General features: G+C 33.7%; 1 protein-coding gene across 1 annotated transcript in view; it reads right to left on the bottom strand.

The window, feature by feature from the left end:
* Window positions 1–18,154: 18,154 nt before the first annotated feature.
* LOC132191773 (zinc finger BED domain-containing protein RICESLEEPER 1-like) overlaps window positions 18,155–19,328 on the bottom strand; it is a 1,466-nt gene continuing 292 nt past the window's right edge. The window contains exons 2-3 of the mRNA XM_059606865.1: window positions 18,286–19,322; window positions 18,155–18,190 (exon numbers count right to left, since the gene is read on the bottom strand). Of these exons, the coding sequence (XP_059462848.1) occupies window positions 18,155–18,190; window positions 18,286–19,322 (1,073 nt within the window). The remainder of the gene's footprint in view (window positions 18,191–18,285; window positions 19,323–19,328) is intronic.

The raw sequence follows: 19,328 nt of genomic DNA, 5'->3' as shown, positions 1-19,328 counted from the left end.
GAAATGAATATCAAGAGAACCAAAAAAAAAAATTACAGTAATAAGCAATTCTCAAAATTTCAAAACTTTCGAAACACCTTAACATCCGCATGTCATTGTCTACATTGTAGGAATGACTACATGGTAGGCTACCAACGCTTTGTTGTTATTTGTAACCCAATAGAGAGTATTGTTTCCCACCAATACAGCTCTTGCCAAATTGTATTTACTTACCGCCTCTTCTAGAGGACACTTTGAGTGTACTTCGCGCTCAGATTTTTGAAGAATTTTTCAATAACGAAGGTTAAATTCAATAGGAAGAGTTTTCAAATTCAAGTGATCCTTGAGCATCATGCATTATATCCTTCTTCAAGTCATTTTAATCTTTGGCTGAGATGGGAGTAAAACGGCTTGAAACAATCAAGCTTGGCATGCTAATGCTAAACTGTACACACTACTGTACCTACACCTTCGTGTCATCATTTAAAGAGCTTCCATTCATTTGTTGATAATAATTGACCATGATATAGGATGTTGATTCTTAACTCATAAGTCTACAAAAAAATTAATAAATAAATAAAAGATCAACAACATTGCTCAAAATAAAAATATTGTTAAGAAAAGAAAAATAAAAATCCTTACCCACTCTTCACCATGACGAAAATGTGGGAACATTGAATATACGAACCCAACATTATGCAGCTCTCTAAAAGATTTTTTTTGAGGAATTAAGGGCTCTACCAAATTCAGAGAAGGGAGGCCGGGGATAGATTGATATATATAGGGAGTTTTGGATTTCTAGCTAGGGGTGCATTGCCATGTGAGTTTTGGATTCTAGTTGGAGAGATGTGTGCATGAGAGAGTGTCATGCGTAGGAGATGGGAATAAGATTTGTGGGATAATAGGATGAGATGTTGGGTAGGTATGGGTAAAATGAAGATCATTCACGGTCAGTCGTTCACGTGAACAAGGACCGTGTGCAGGAGTAAAACACATTTTTCATGCTTTCATCATTGACAGAAAAAAGCATAGGTAATTGAAAACCTTCCTAAAATGGAAAGAGTAAATGAATCCATCAACTGCAGTCCGAAGAGACTGAAGCATCTCGCAGAAAACCAAAGCACTCTCGATCATCTTGTAAATGGCATGTGAAAAGTCGAAATAACCCTCATTGGCATAATCTTGGATACAATTGCAAGATTTTCCTATATGCTTCCATTTCTTGTTTCTATAAGAAGATGTTTGTCATCTTCTTCATTCACCTTCACGTGTATTTTCAGCTGTGTCTTGGATTACCTGCACTACTTTCTCCAACAATTCAAAATCCTTAGTCTCATCATACAAGGCTCACGTGAATCAACAAGTCGACATGGTGTGTCTTTTCACTTTCTCCAACAATTCAAAATGCTTTGTCTCCCTTATCTTTTGTTTGATTCTCAAGAAAAGGCTTAAAACCTTCCTAAATTGGAAAGAGCTAGAGCGTCAAGCTAGTTCTGCAGAAAAACGTGAACTGACAAGCCAAGTGAAAGAAATTGCAAGAAAACAAAATCCAATTTCAAACAAGATAAGGAAAAGACAACGCTGGCTGGTTCTCTTTCTTTTAACATTTGTTTGAAATAATATTCAAGTATTTTTTTTCTTTGTATTTAATTTAGAGAATATAAAAATTATTGTGAAATTTATTTAAATATAAAACAAAAAGTAGTTTGATTTGTTAGATTTTTTTATTTTTTTTAAAAAAAGGTCCTCTTATACAAGGTGAAACCATGGCAAATTTTAAATTTATTAAATATACATATTATTATTTATTACATCTCCGATTCATCTCTTTTTAAAATTCTCCGCTGGACGGAACTTACAAATTTAATTATAAATTTTTTAAAACATATATAAATGGAAATGGATGAGAGGTGAGAAATGAAAAAATAGTTTCCCTTAGTTAAAAATGTTTTTTTTTTTTAAATAAAATAATAATTCAAATATTATTTTACTTCGTATCACATTAATTGCTTCTTATTTGTGTATCTTGAAAGTTACAAGGAAACAGAAATATAGAATGGAATTTGTATTCGTGAGGATTGAAATGAAAGTGCATGCTGAAATGTATGAATAAATAATAATACTCTGTTTATTTACGTACTATTGAAGGCCTAATTCAAGATGGGATGGCTAATCTCCATAAACCAGATTCTGGCAAATCCCATTAATTAGTGCATGTATCTTTCACTAATCTGCCTTATATATGCCTTTACACAAAGACTAATTAGTTATTATAACAGAAATAAATTGTTAATCAGTTATAACAGAAAATGTAATGAATCTGCTAATTCTTCTAGAAGCTCTCTTGCATATCCAGTTGGAACCAGCTGTAACACATTACACCCATAATAAGCTTCTCTACGATTGCCAAGTATCCCAGTCAATCCTTTTTTCCTTATTGATGCTTCGTCTCTTCTGCATAGTTCTACTCTTGTAAAGAAGAGAAGCCTCCACTTTACCATTTTCAAGCTTAATTTCTTCCCCTCACCCGTGATATGTACTTTGCAAATTACCCGTGACAATTCATTTTCAATCATAAAAACTAAACACACCTGTCAGCCTGATTCTCGGAGGTAAAAGGCTGCAAAATTTGCTTTAGAAAAAGTGTTTCTTCTTGACTCTTTCAACTTCAGTTGTCATGTCTTCTTCTTCACAAATCACAGCTGGCCCTGGCTGGCCCTTCAACGAAAGCAATTTCTCCTTTTTTTATTTATATGCAAGACTTGTAGTAGTTCACAACCATCACAAGAGATTATGTAATGTTTTTTTAATATTATTATTTTTTATGGCATATTGGTTGTTTTGATTGGAACACATTTCAAAGCCGGGACCCCCGATCCTATCCCTTCTTGGTTCCATCCCTACATTTTCGTCTTCTACATTGATCAAAGTTGGCCTGTGTACGTGGATGATTGTTACATTATGATTTAAGTGAGCATCCTAGTTAGTTGCTATTTACCCTATGTTAGCTGTGATTAATGGTTAGTTCATTTGGTAATTTGACAATAAAAGTTCAGTTCAAAGCTTTTAACTGCCTTAGTTAACAGACTAATTAGATTCATTATCGTCAGTGTTGAATCAGTTAAAAGTCTTAGATTATAGAGGAAGAACTAAAATTTTAGTTCATATAATAGTAGTAGCTTCTTCCTTTAAAGGTCTTAAACAAAAAGGATCATTTTCACCGTCTTCGGTTTAAAATAAACCGGAAACTATTCAATCATTTATATCACAAGATGAAAATTGTCATTTTACTTTTTTTTTTTTTCTTTTTTTTTTTATCATTTTGTCTGTATTTGAACCGGAGAGGATCTTGATATTTTGAATATATTAAGTGGTTAAAACCGTGAATAAACCAAGTATTTTGCTAAAATATGAGTAAAAGAAATATAGTGACAAAAAAAAAAAGAAAAAAGGATACAATTGTATTACAACATGTTTTCACTCCATTAATAAAAAAACATCATTCACTTTATTAATTGAAGCGATTCTTTTGTTTAGGAAGTGTGAAAATGGGCGTAGAAATGTAAGTGTACGTGTAGCATTATTTCTGAAAACTGTATGCTCATAGGCTATCTTGCTTTAATATTTGGACAAATAAGTTTTGAAATGATATTGTACTCTAAATTTGTTTCTCTTTTTTTTCTTCTTCTTTTTTTTTTTTTTTTTTTTCTTTTTTTTTAATATTTTAAATCAATCTTTTTTGTTTTTGCTGCAGTGGTGACTTATGAGGATGGTATAGGACAAAGTTATTAATCTGCCATATATACTAATGCATCCTTAATTAATTAGTTTCAGGGTGTGTTTGAGATTAAGATTTTGTAACGATAATATGTTTTTTAAAAGACATCGCAAAACTTAAGGTGTTTGGTATTGCGATTTAAAAATCATTTATTTTAAAATAGGAAAAAAAATTTGCAATTTCTATAAGCAGACTAGGATGTGCTTATTTAAAAAAGTGCGAATTTAAACCAAAATCATGATTTTGTATAAAAAAAAAATACATATGATCAGCACTTTTTAACATGTTTTATAAAAGGTTTTTGCGATTTTAAAAAGTAACGATTTCAAAAATACAATTTTTAAAATCGCAATTATTAAAACTGTAATTTAAACCAAACCTCAATCATCTACTTAAGTTGTTATGAGTGAGCTTCTAAATCTAAAAATTTGAGATTCCTCACAGAAAAGATAGCTATTTGATATTCAATGCTTCCTTACCACTTTTTGCATGCATCGCCATAAACTTTATTATGGAAACTTGAAGGTGTAGTGGATTATATGTAAAGTTTTAGCAAGATAACCGCAGAAAAATGAACCTAAGATTCATTTTATTTGATTTTAGATTTTAGTAATTATGACTAGAAGAAACTATTTTTAATTTTCTCAAAGCCAATCTAATAAATGTCAGGAGAAACTCCACTTTACACCCCTGAACTACCCGGCCGCCTACCACATGTTTTGAGAAAACCATCAAAAGTTCAAAAACTCTCAATTTGAACCCTTAACTTTCAATCATAGTCAATTTAAACCCCTCCGTTAGTTTTTAAACGTTAAAAGTGATACAGTGACCACTATACCCCTGACTTTTTTATAAAATTTCAAATTAAAAATAAATAAATAATATATTATTAAAAAAAAAATTAAGGGGAAACTTCACTAAGTCCCCCTCCCCCTCCTCCAAAGTTTCAGCCGATTTGACAAACACCCTCTGAATTTCCAAAACTATCACTTAGGCTTCCTGAACTTTGGTTTGCTCTCACTTTGGATACTTCAGTTAATTTTCAATGTTAAAGTCAAATAGTTTAACTTTTTATACCTATTTTACCCTCACCCCAAAACTACACCGTTTTGTGCCCTAAAACTACAACACCTACCCAGCCCAAAACGACGTTGTTTTAGGCATTAATTAATTTTTTTTTAAGAAAGCAAAATATTAAAAATAAATAAATAAAAAATCGGGGTGGCTGGAGGCCAAAATGGGGTGGTCAAACCACCCCCATGGCCAAGGTGGTGGTTCGGCCACCCCCAAAAAGCCAAAAAAAAAGGGCATCGGGTGTTTTGGGGGCTGGGGTGGTTTCGGCCACCCCATACGGTCGGTATGGGGTGGCCAAAACCACCCCCAACCCCTTGGGGGTGGCCGAGCCGAACCCAAAAGCACCCGATTCCCCCCCCACCCTCCCCCGCCCTTTTTTTTTTTTTTTTTTTGCCTTTAGGGTGGCTGCACCACCCCCCGCCATGGGTGGTCTCACCACCCCCACACCGCTGGTGGTCGGAAATGAGGTGGCCACCCCATTTGGCTGGCATGCAATCGAGCCACGCCAATTTCTTTTTTTTTTATTATTATTTTTTTTTTAATATTATGCTCAAAACGACGTCGATTTGGGTTGGGTGGTGATGTAGTTTTGAAGCCCAAAACGGTGTAGTTTTGGAGTCCAAAACGACGTAGTTTTGGTTAAGGGTAAAATGGGCATAAAAAGTCAAATTATTTGACTTTAACGTTAAAAACTAACAGAATGGTACAAAGTTAGAGCAAACCAAAGTTCATGGGGCCTAAGTGAGAGTTTTGGTAATTTAAGTGGTGCATGTCAAATTGGTTGGAAGTTCAGGGGGCTTACTGAAGTTTCCTCTAAAATTTAAAAAAAAATAATAATAATAAAAAAAAAAATCACAAGGTGACCCATGGCAAACTCGATCAGTTGGGCCACCTTGTGACTCTTTTTTTTTTCAATTTTTATTTACTTATTACATTTTTTTAATAAAAGAAGAAAAGAAAATCAGAGGGTAATTTTGTCTTTTTAGGGGTTTTAATGTTAAAATTTTACGGAGGGTTAAGTTGCATCAAATTGAAAGTTTGAGGGGGTGAAATTGAGAGTTTTTGAAATTTTGGAAGGTCTTTTCAAAATGCGCGGTAATTCAAGAGTCATTTGTGAAGTTTTCCCTAAATGTTCAGTTTCCTTTAACATGTTTAAATTTCTCAATAATTAATGTTTAAGTACTTAAATTAGTAGAAGAGTAATAAATGATGGTTAAACATCTTTTTTTAAAGTGAGTTAGAGAATTTCTTTCAAACTTTCTGTCTCACAAAAAATACCTACCACCTTAATCTCAACAGGTGGTAATATGATTCGGTTAAAAAAGACTTGATAGATTGTCCTCTACATCCTGAAGAACCATGCTTGAAAATTTATACTTAAAAATTCAAATCTCTTCAATGACAAATTGACAATGCTCATTCATATTCAACTTTCAAGGCTCAAAGCTGAGAGAAGTTCAAAAAAAAAATTTATACTTCTAGACAATCAAGGCTCGTTCAAAATGGAGAAGGTTTTAAAAAGAATAGTCCTTCTTAATTACTTCTTAATGGACACTTGAAAAACCAAATTCACATTTAATAAACCAAATCCCAATTACTAAGTATGATTATGCTATTTCGTACAAAAGTGTTGGAAAAATATTTCCCAATAATTGAACACAAAAATGAATTACATTACCGAAGTTATATTTTTACAACTAGAAATGAGACTGAGGGTTTTTTTTTTTTTTTTGTTTTACGCTTTTGCTCTATAAGGATTTAATGGTAAAAATAATTTTAAAAAAACATGTTTTATGCTAGGTACCCAAAATTGACTTATTTTATCAATGTGTATTACTAATTCGACTTGTTACTCTCTGTATGTTTTGGCCATTGATTGCTGAACTGGGTTGGACTGCATCATATGCATTAATATTTGGATTTTTGAGATTTTATACTCACTTTTTTGTTTTTTTTTTTTTTATATGAGCATCTAAAATTCAATTGTAATTTTAAAAGTCACAACACATTTGGGAGAGTCTTCCTTCAGTACACGGTATCTAGCTTTGACTGTGTTTCTTTTGTTGAATCCGTTTGGTCACTTAGAAAATGCAGGAAATGGAAGGGAAGTTTCGAATCTTGCGTTTTTGGTTTATTAAGATTTGTAATGACCAAATCCTAGCAATGGAAAACGTAAAGCTATGGAAATACGCCAAAATATTATACATGTATATATATTTATTTTCCAAGAGATGCCACCCAAAGGCAAAGGGGAAGGGGTGAAGAAAAAAAAAAAAAGCAATACAATACATATGGACGGAAACAGATTTATCTGTCTATAGAGAGAGAGATTAAAGTACAAATCAAAAAAAAATGTTATGGTAAGTTACTTGTACATTGGTAAAAAGAAATGAATATATATCAAGAGAACCAAAAAAAAATTACAGTAATAAGCAATTCTCAAAATTTCAAAACTTCCGAAACACCTTAACATCCGCATGTCATTGTCTGCATAGTAGGAATGACTACATGGTAGGCTACCAACGCTTTGTTGTTATTTGTAACCCAATAGAGAGTATTGTTTCCCACCAATACAGCTCTTGCCAAATTGTATTTACTTACCGCCTCTCCTAGAGGACACTTTGAGTGTACTTGGCGCTCAGATTTTTGAAGAATTTTTCAACAACGAATGTTAAATTCAATAGGAAGAGTTTTCAAATTCAAGTGATCCTTGAGTATTATGCATTATACCATTCTTCAAGTCATTTTAATCTTTGGCTGAGATGGGAGTAAAACGGCTTGAAACAGTCAAGCTTGGTATGCTAATGCTAAACTGTACATACTACTGTACCTACACCTTCGTGTCATCATTTAAAGAGCTTCCATTCATTTGTTGATAATTGAAAATTCTAAAACGACTCCAAACGACACCTATTCAAATGTCTAGGTGATTCACAAATATTAAGCGGAATAAGATATAACCTAACAATCAATAATCAACCAAATACAGATATGTAATGAAAATCAAGAACACAGATATTTGGTTACGAAGATGAAACCATTTAGAGAACTCTCTAAATGTAAAACCTCTCCGGGGCAGCCAAACCCAGGAAATCAATCCACTATAAGAAGAATAAGGAATACAAGAAGAATTACAAAACCTTTGCAATTTTACTCTTCCTTGTACACGACAAGCGACCCACTTGACTTCTACCGCAGTAGCCCTTTCCAGAACATCTGGCACAATTCTTCTATAAGATTTCCTTTCACCGGAACTCCGATTGGCTTCACGTATTTAATCCCTTCTCAAATAAGCTAGAACAATATCTCTCTCTAAGCTCTCTGATTTTGCTCTCCAAAAATACGTAGTTGTAAATGGCAAACTCACGTAGTTTAAATAGACAAATAAACCTAATAAATCAGCCATGTCCGGACCCTGCAGATCTGAGGTCCGGACAGGCCTCATAAAATGCACTTTCGGGAACTGGGGTCCGGACCCGGGGAATTGAGGTCCGGACCCTGCTTGAAAAATCAAGTTTCTGGAAATGGGGTCCGGACCCGGCTTCTGGAGGTCCGGACCCTGACTGTCCAGTCTTCATCAACAACTCCGATCGATAGGCGTTTGTGGTCCGATTGAGCTGAAATTTTGCAGGGACGTTCATAACACATGAATCTACATTATGAACGGTGGAGATTGGATTCTGAGTATTCTATATCAGTGTTTGAGCCGTGAACAGTAGCATCTGCATTTTGGAACTGAATTAAGCCAACACAAGAACTAACAATAATAATTGACCATGATGTAGGATGTTGATTCATAACTCATAAGTCTAAAAAAAAAATTAATAAATAAATAAAATATCAACAACATTGCTCAAAATAAAAATATGGTTAAGAAAACAAAAATAAAAATCCATACCCACTCTTCACCGTGACGAAAATGTGGGAACATTGAATATACGAACCCAACATTACGCAGCTCTCTAAAAGATTTTTTTTGAGGAACTAAGGGCTCTACCAAATTCAGAGAAGGGATGCCGGGGATAGATTGATATATAAAGGGAGTTTAGGATTTCTAGCTAGGGGTGCATTGCCATGTGAGTTTTGGATTCTAGTTGGAGAGATGTGTGCATGAGAGAGTGTGTCATGCGTAGGAGATGGGAATAAGATTTGTGGGATAATAGGATGAGATGTTGGGTAGGAATGGGTAAAATGAAGATCATTCACGGTCAGTCGTTCACGTGAACAAGGACCGTGTGCAGGAGTAAGACACATTTTTCATACTTTCATCGTTGACAGAAAAAAGCATGGGTAATTGAAAAACCTTCCTAAAATGGAAAGAGTAAATGAACCCATCAACTGTAGTAAGAAGAGACAGAAGCATCTCGCAGAAAACCAAAGCACTCTCGATCATCTTGTAAATGGCATGCGAAAAGTCGAAATAACCCTCATTGGCATAATCTTGGATACAATTGCAAGATTTTCCTATATGCTTCCATTTCTTGTTTTTATAAGATGTTTGTCATCTTCTTCATTCACCTACAATATATATATATATATAGAAGAAAATACAAGAGTTTTTCTCTCAATAATTATTTAAGAGTGCTTTGTATTTAAGTTGTTTGTTAATATTTTATTTTTGATGAATAAAAAGACAAAGGCATAAAACAACAGCTAGCTTTAACAAAAGTAGCTAAAAAAATGTTATTAGAAATTCAATTTAAACTTTCTTAAGGATATACATGTAGCTCATCCTTTTGCTATCCATGTTAGAGACTATAAATGTATAATTACAAGACATGTCGTTTTCAATGAGTGTCTTTCCAATATTTCAGCACTCTTCTCCTACCGGTTCAGCCCGTCTAGAAAATAACTTCATGTGGTTAATCCTAAAATCCCGCAGTTTCAACTTTCAAGATGACCGTATCGCATTTGCTGCCCATAATATGTCTTCACCTGCAAAAAATTTTCCAACACGTCAAGAAGCCTTTTCTCACTCTACTGCACCACTTTTTCCAACAATTCAAAATCCTTAGTCTCATCATACAGGGCTCACGTGAATCAAGAAGTCGACATGATGTGTCTTTTCACTTTCTCCAACAATTCAAAATGCTTTGTCTCCCTTATCTTTTGTTTGATTCTCCAGAAAAAAGCTGAAAAGCATTGATTCTCAAAGAGAGGCTTAAAACCTTCCTAAAATGGAAAGAGCTAGAGCGTCAAGCTAGTTCTGCAAAAAAACGTGACTGACAAGCCAAGTTAAAGAAGTTGCAAGAAAACAAAATCCAATTTCAAACAAGATAAGGAAAAGGCAACGCTGGTTGCCTGGTTCTCTTTCTTTCAACATTTATTTGAGATAATATTTAAGTATTTTTTTTCTTTGTATTTATTTTAGAGAATATACAAATTATTGTGAAATTTATTTAAATATAAAACAAATAGTTTGATTTGTCAGATTTTTTTTTTTTAATTTAAAAAGTCCTCTTATACAAGGTGAAACCATAGCAAATTTTAAATTTATTAAATATACATGTTATTATTATTTATTACATCACTGATTCATCTCTTTTTAAAATTCACCGCTGGACGGGACTTACAAATTTAATTATAAATTTTAATGGATAAGAGGTGAGAGATGAAAAATAGTTTCCCTTCGTTAATTTTTTTTTTTTTTTTTAAAAAAAAAAAATCATTAAGAACCATAAAATTAATTAATGACTCTCACCATATATGGATCATTCAGACAAATAACTCACTTAATTTTCACTTTTCTCCTTATACTAAGTTTAATTTCTTTACTTTTCTCTTAAAAAATAATTCAGATATTATATCTTAAGTTTAATTTCTTTGTATATGTGAGGATTGAAATGAAAGGGCATGCTGAAATGTATGAATAATACTTTCTGTTTATTGACTATGGAAGGCCTAATTCAAGATGAGATAGCTAATCTCCATAAACCAGATTCTGGCAAATCCCATTAGTACATGTATCTTTCACTAATCAGCCTTATATTTGCATATCCAGTTGGAACCAACTGTAACACATTACACCCATAGATTGCCAAGAATTTAACTGAGTGGTCCATCCTCTTTTCCTTATTGATGCTTCGTCTCTTCTGTAGAGTTCTGCTATTGTAAAGAAGAGAAGCATGCACTTTACCATTTTCAAGCTTTTTTCCACTCACTCGTAAAATGTATTCTGCAAACCACCTGTGAGTCCGTGACAATTTCTTTTCAATCATAAAACTAAAGACACCTGCTAGCATTCTTGGAGATAAAAGGCAGGGCAGTGATGACTACTAACTACCCACACACACACACACATATATATATATATATATATATATATATATATATAAAAGCCCTGACAAATAAACATAAACATATGGAAGTTGTAAAAAGCACGTGGTCCACATCAGTAGGTTGTGAATCAAGTTAGCTGCCACCAATCTCATAATCTCGGATTGTAACTTTTAATATCTCAGCAAATAGTAAATTCGGATAAAATATTACCACGTATAATAAAGAACTTACCATCTAGTTTAAAGAGTTTCCATTCATCTGTTGATGATAATTGATCATGATGTAGCATGTTGATCCATAACTCATAAGTCTACCAAGAAAATTAAAATAAAATATCAACAATATTGCTCAAAATAAACATATGGTTAAGAAAAGAAAAAAAAAAAAAAAAAAAAAAAAATCTTACCCACTCTTTACCGCGACGAAAATGTGGGCACTTTGCAGGTTTAGGTTCGTTGTGGGAGATGGGGTTGGACAGAATGCCCCCAACATCTTAGCAGGCTTAGGTTTATTGTGGGATCGAGGTGGGCTTGGTGAGAATAGGAAAATTTTTAATTTGAAAAAATAAAGCAAGATGTTTTATAATAGAGATGGAGTTGGATAGTTCATCCCATCCCATGTATATTAGTATATATAGGGAGAGGGAGGAAATGGAGAGGATCGGTTTAGAATATAAGAGGGCAAAATTGTCTCAAAAAATTGAAATTACCAGTTTGCCCTCATATATCGTACTAATTTACTGGCTTCTCAAATATTGTGGTTTATGAATATCCGGATTCCAAACATATACCTGTAGCTTTTCCTGTTGATAAGACAGTACATTGAAAAATACATGTTGTAAATAAATAATCACTAAATAGATGATGAATAAATGGAGCAACGAATAAATTAATTTAATCATTTAATAAAAATACTATGTCACAAAGTGCAATTGTTGTGGTAAATAAGTAATATTAAATTACCACTAAATTTAAAATAATTATTATTAAATTTTAATTTATTAATAATTTTAAAAATAACGTCACATTTAAAAGGATAACATTACTTGTGATTAAAACTGTTGGCATCTTCGATGGTCTAGTCTAAGGTTTGAACCTTGTTTGTATAAAAGATAATGTTTTAGGATTGTGGACGAAATCAAAGTTTTTTTTTTTAATTTTTTTTTTTTCTAAATACTTCAATCCACTTCATTACATATCAGATAATAACATAACAAAAAACCAAGAGCGGGCATCTCAACAACAAATCCATACCATACCTAAAAGACAGTGCTAAATATGAAAAATAAAAAATCGGAACAACCAAACAAGTAATGAACGCATAAATGCTTCCAAGGAACTATAAATTATATGAACCTTTATAACTTGGGCAGAAGTCAATAAATCAGCCGCATAAAAGTAGTAATAACACCCAAACAGAGAACAGACAAGAGCATAACCCTCAAAAAAGCCATACATCTAACCCAAACCTTTGTTACAGTAGAACAACCACCATAGAGTGATTGAAGGGGAACATCACTATCAAAAAGATCAGTATGAAGGGGAGAGATCTCTAGATCCGCTCATATTAGGGCCTTGTTTGGTAAAAGGGTTGGAGTTAGCCTAAACACTATTCATCATCATTTCTCAAAAAAATCAATATCAAAACATTCTACTTTTTAACTTTTTATATCAAATCATTTACTTTTTATTATTATTTAAATAAAAAAATCACTACAAAACAAATTTTTTTCACTTTTCCATACCACTTTTTCATTTTTTTTTTATACCAAACATTCTTTTTTTTTTTTCACATCAATTTACATTAACTACAATGTCTAGGCCAACCCATTTACCAAACACCACTTAGAGGGAGAATATGAGATTCTCATATCGCTATCCTAACCATTCAATATAATTCAACAGCCCACATTACGCCACGTGTCCTACTCAAAATTAAATACTAAAATATTAATTAACTTAAAAAAAAAAATAAAAAATTTAAAATCAAAGAACAAAAAGTTGGGGTGGTCGGCTTGTTGCCACCCTAGACCGTCAGTCTGGGGAGGCCAAACTAGGGCCAAAAAAAAATTTGAAATTTTTTTGGGTTTGGCCCAAGAGGTCCGAACCACCTCCTGTGGCCATGGAGTGGCCGTTGCGTCGGTTTGGGCTCAACTGGGGTGACCTGCCACCCTAACTTTTTCGTTCTTTGATTTTAAATTTTTCATTATTTTTATTTTTATTTTTAAAAAAATTAATTAATATTTTAATATTTAATTTTGAGTGAACACGTGACGTAATATGAGTTATTAGATTAAATTGAATGATTAGAATCAACAATATGAGAATCTCATATTCTCCGATATTAGAGATCCGGATCCGAATGGGAGCACTTTGATCCAGTGGTCAGATAGAAGGTGTTTCGTGTTGGTTGGGTAAACACAGTGAAATGTCCCATCTTAGGCATTGGAAAGCAAAGTGAACGCGTGTCAGCAATAGAAATGTGTTGGTAATCACGCAAAAATAAATAAATAAATGCATGGGATTGAATTGTCACGAGTCTTTATCATAAGATGCATGTATGTGGGCCATGTGGCTCAGTAGAGCGGGGGATAAAACTGGACCAGGATTGAGTCTCACATTCTCCCTCTAAAACGAGGGAATCCGGATCCTTGAATAATAGGGTTGAGATATCTTTTGTTTGATTTTTCAGAAAAAGCTGAAAAGTCTTGGTAATGAATATACCTTCCTAAAATGAAAAGAGTTAAAGCGTACGTGTCCGCCTGTCAGGCTAGTAGGGCAAGAGGAAAGCATCTCTGAATTTCTGCAGAAAAACATGGTTGTGAAAACAAATTCAATTGAATAAAGAGAAATAATAGACACAATTTTTTGATATAATTTTGGTCAAATTTTTCTTATGTGTTATTCCTTTTAAAAACAAAATAAAAAATAAAAAAAATTCTAAACTAATGATATGTTGTTCTTTTTTTATTTGGTATTTTTTTTATAAAAAAAAATGATATTTTTCTTAGAATAATGACAATTTAAAAAAAAAAAAACTATTTTTCTTCAGAAAAATACCCACAAAAAAAAAAAAACCACATTACTTCGAAATTTTTTTATTTTTTATTTTTAAAAAGACCACATAAAAAGAAAATTGGACAAAAATTGTCTCTATCATTCCTCAAAACCTAAACTCATTCGGTGAGATTCTTTTGTCCAGTTTTTCTTTTCCAGCTGGTGATAGTCCGATCAAGCACAGTACAAAAGGAGAAAGGAAAGGCTTTTCAAACGTATCTTTTGGATATGTCAGTTGCACCGTGCACGTACGTATGTAAGGACAGAGAAGACTAGACGGTCACGAGCTGGAAAGGGCGTGATGGGTCACCCGAGCAATACCCGTACAGTATCCCTTCACAACTGATCACTTCATTTGTCTCATTCAAATTTTTAAAAAACACAACACATCCACAGTGGAACCGAACCCGGCCCTCCTACGTACGGCAGTTGTCATGTTCTTCTTCACAAATCACACCAACTAATTTTCCTCTTAATTCCTTCCTTTTATTTGTCGTAATAATTCATTATTTCCCTATTAATTTGAAATACGTTATATTATTTAATTTATAGTTTGTGTTAATTCCCACGCTCATTATATTTATATATGAATTTGGAAAATATGAAAGATTAATCCGTGTGGTCCTCAGATCTCTCTTTTATATTCAAAAATAATAAAAGAGATGGATCACCTTGGTAAACATGATCCAATCGCCGGTTTACAACAATCCCAGCAGATGCACATGAATACACACGTACGCACCTGGGCTATTAATTTGTATAAATAGCCGTTTGACCGGACCACAGGCTGCACATGGGCTAGCGGGCAGTGGCTCGCTCTCTTTTGAAACTGAACGAGGCTGAGGCTCGTGGCGGGAGAAATTGGGATCACAGTCCCTCTTATCCATTGAATAATAGGGATGAGATATCTTTTGTTTGATTCTCAACAAAAAGCTGAAAAGCTGCATTTGATTCTCAAGAAAAAGGCTGAAAACCTTCCTAAAATGGAAATAGCTAGAACTTGTCAGCTTGCTTAAAGAAACGACAAATTTTGATGGCCAGATTCTTTTAACCTGCATGCATACGTATTAAAAGACTGGACGGTCACGAGCTGGAAAAGAAGTTATGGGTCAAGGGCTGTAAATGAGCCGATCCGAGTCGAGCTTTGCCAATACTGGATCGGCTCATTACAGAGGGAAAATAAATGAGCCGGTCTCGAGCTTGAGCCGAGCTACAAAACCATTGCCCATACTCGGCTCATTGGAGACAACATTGGCTCAGGATCGAGCTTGGGCTCACCAAAATGGGGAATTCGGGCCGAGTCGAGTACTCGAGTGGCTCGACTCGGCCCGAGCTCGTAAGTGATGGGTTTATTTCTTTCCAGTATACCGAGCCCGAGCCCAAGCCCGAGCCCGGTTAAAGGGCCAACCGAGCCTTAAATGTCTGACTCGGCCCGTTTAAGGCTCGTTAAATGGAACATTATTTCGAGCCCGAGCCCGAGCCCGAGCCCGGTTAAATGGGTCGAACGAGCCTTAAATGTGTGGCCCAGCCCATTTAAGGCTCGTTTAATGGTTAAAAAGAAGGAAAAATTCCAATTTATTGAACAAAGTTACAAAAACACAAAATTCATCATAGAAATTCAATATAATTGTATGATTGTACCTACATCAGCAAACAGCCAAATGACAAACTACAAGCAAATTGGAAATGAACATAATAGAGATTACAAAGCAAATTCTAAATGAACCTTAAATAGAGATTACAAGCTAATTGAAAATGAACCTATAAAATAGATTACAAGCAAATTGAAAAAAAACCAAATACAGGGATTACAAATTTACAAGCTAACACAAAATGAACCTATAATATAGATTACAAGCAAACTCAAAATGGACCTAAAATAGAGAATACAAGGAAACTGAAAATGAACCTAAAATGGAGAATACAAGCAAACTCAAAATGAACCTATAATAAAGATTACAAGGAAATAAAAATGAACCTATAATAGAGATTACAAGGAAACTCAAAATGAACCAATAATAGATTACAAGGAAACTCAAAATGAACCTATAATAGAGATTACAAGTAAACTCAAAATGAACCTATAATAAAGATTACAAGCAAATTCAAAATGAACATAAACAGCAAGATTACATGAAACCAAATACATCAGTTTTGGTTCCCAGTTGCAGACTTGCAAACAAAATACATCACAACTGGCTCTGAGTCTCTGCATTCAATGATTTGAAATTATTTACATGATTCACATGAACAAGTTAAGATAAGCAAATTCAGAAAGAGAAAAGATTATATACCAATAAGAAAAATACAACTAAATTACACAGCCCTAGTTGCCACAGGCCCACACAGTCACTGCATTCAAATAAAAAAAAAAATTTGTTAGATGTTTTTAACTCCCTTGCACTTTGTCAAGGGAGAATTATCACTTAAGATTATGCAAATGGACATTTTAATGATTGTTCAAAAACCAGATCCGCAAAAACAATGGGAAGGGCAGTATGAACACAGGTTGATGCATGATATAGGCTAATAATAGGTTACAAGCAAACTCAAAATGAACCTATAATAAAGATTACACAATTAAAACAGGTTGTCCAAATGTCCAATATTGCAAGTTCCAACAAAGCTAGCAAAGGTATAAAAATTAAAACAGGATATCCAATTGTCCACTATTCCAAGTTCCACCAAAGCTAGCAAAGGTATAGCAAATTAGCAATTATTACAGAACATAACATCAAAATCTAATGTTGACATTCAAATTACATATTCAATGAGCAAAGGAAAGCAATAAACAGATTCCCTCACAGAAATGAGAAAATAGCATTCATGGCAAATTTGACAATTCCACTTCCAACATTTTCCCCAAACACAAAAACAAAGTCAATAAGGTGAAATTACAAGAAAAAAAGAGCTTAGGAAATGGAAATAAATCAAATAACAGAATCATAAAGAACTTGCATTCAATGATTTAAAACTAGTTATATGAACAAGTTAATATAATCAAATTCATACAGAGATAAAGATTAGACCAATGAGAAATATGCACCTAAATTACACAGCCCTAGTTGCCACAAACCCACACAGAGTCGCTGCATTCAATGAAAAAAAAAATTGTTAGAAGTATTTAACTCCCTTGCAACATGTCAAGGGAGAATTATCACTTAAGATTATGCAAAATTGCAAATAGACATTTTAATGATTGTTCAAAAACCAGATTTGCAAAAACAATGGGAGTGCAGATTGAACACAAGTTGATGCATGATATAGGCTAAAAGATTACAAGCAAACTCAAAATGAACCTATTATAAAGATTACACTTATAAGTTATAAGTTCCAACAAAGCCAGCAAAATATAACAATTAATACAGAACAACAGGTAATCCAAATGTCCAACATTCCAAGTTCCAACAAAGCCAGCAAAGTATAACAATTAATACAGAACAGCAGGTAATCCAAATGTCCAACATTCCAAGTTCCAAAAAAACCAGCAAAGTATAACAATTAATACAGAACAGCAGGTAATCCAAATGTCCAACATTCCAAGTTCCAACAAAACCAGCAAAGTATAACAATTAATACAGAACAGCAGGTAATCCAAATGTCCAACATTCCAAGTTCCAAAAAAACCAGCAAAGTATAACAATTAATACAGAACAGCAGGTAATCCAAATGTCCAACATTCCAAGTTCCAAAAAAACCAGCAAAGTATAACAATTAATACAGAATATAACATCAAAATAAAATGTGGCATTCAAATTACATATTTAATAAGCATAAGAAAATAGTAAACAGATTCAGTTTTTTCAGAGAATCCCTCACAGAAAATGAGAAAACAGCACTCAGGCAACTTTGGCAATTCCACTTCCAGCATTTTCTACAAACACAAACACAAAGTTAATAAGGTGAAATTATAAGTAACAAAGAGGTTGAAAAATTGAAATAAATTAAATAACAGAATCATAACCTCACAGAAATGAGAAACAAGCATTCACGGCACATTTGGCAATTCCACTTCCACCATTTTCTACAAACACAACCACAAAGTTAATAAGGAGATATTATAAGTAAAAAAGAGTTTGGAAAATGGAAATAAATAAAATAACAGAATCATAAACTTACAGGTATTCGAGATTTTTTCTTAATGCCATGAAGTGCTCTAACCCAATCTGCACCACATAGGAGCATCTCAACAGTATCAATTGATAATGATGCTCTATGGGGTTCAATAACTCTACCACCCGCACTGAAAGATGATTCTGAAGCAACTGTACTGATTGGAACAGCCAATACATCCCGTGCCATCTTAGATAAGATGCGGTACTTTAAGGCATTGGATTTCCACCATCCCAAAGCATCAAAGTTTGCATCACTATCTTCACCATGCTCACTATCAGAAATGAATACATCTTCTTCAAGATAAACATCCAAATCTGTTTTTATGGGCCGGATGATGTCATTGCTTCTAACATGTTGCCTAAAACGTGATCTGCCACCAGAAACTTCCTCTGTAACAGAGGCAACTGAAGTAGTAGCAGCACTGACTTCAGCAGCTACTTGTTGTTGAATGATAGATGCATTATGGGCAGCAACATAAACCTCAAACAACTCTTTCAAAGTACTCAACACCCCCTTTATGTTATCACCTTTCGTATCAAGTGGATAAATGATAGGAAAACAGAACCTAATCAACTTCATTTTGTATCTAGGATCCAACACAGCAGCTAAGGCCATCACCATATTAGATTCTCCCCAATACTTATCAAATTTATCACTCATCTTAGCTGACATTAATCTCATATATTCATTCCTATCCCCAGCCTTAATATCCACAATTTCTTTCATTCTCCACACCTCAGGTAAAAACAGATTGGATGTAGGGTAGTCACTTCCAGAGACAACATTGGTCACATCATTGAAAACAGCTAAAACTTGGTTCACATTCTCAACCTTATCCCACTGTTCAGGACTTACCACCCACAGAAAAGCTTGCTCTACTCTATGGTATCTAGGAAACACTTCCTTGAACCTAATTGCAGTCTTCAACATCAAGTAGGTGCTATTCCATCGAGTAGGAACATCTAAAACAAGTTTATTAGAACCCAAGTCCAAACGCTTTGCTATATCACTAAATGCAATCAACCGCCTCTCAGAAGCCACTATAT

Source organism: Corylus avellana, chromosome ca9 (genome assembly GCF_901000735.1).
Source record: "Corylus avellana chromosome ca9, CavTom2PMs-1.0".
In the NCBI taxonomy this organism is placed as follows: Eukaryota; Viridiplantae; Streptophyta; class Magnoliopsida; order Fagales; family Betulaceae; genus Corylus; species Corylus avellana.
This window is presented reverse-complemented; position numbering and strand designations above follow the sequence as displayed.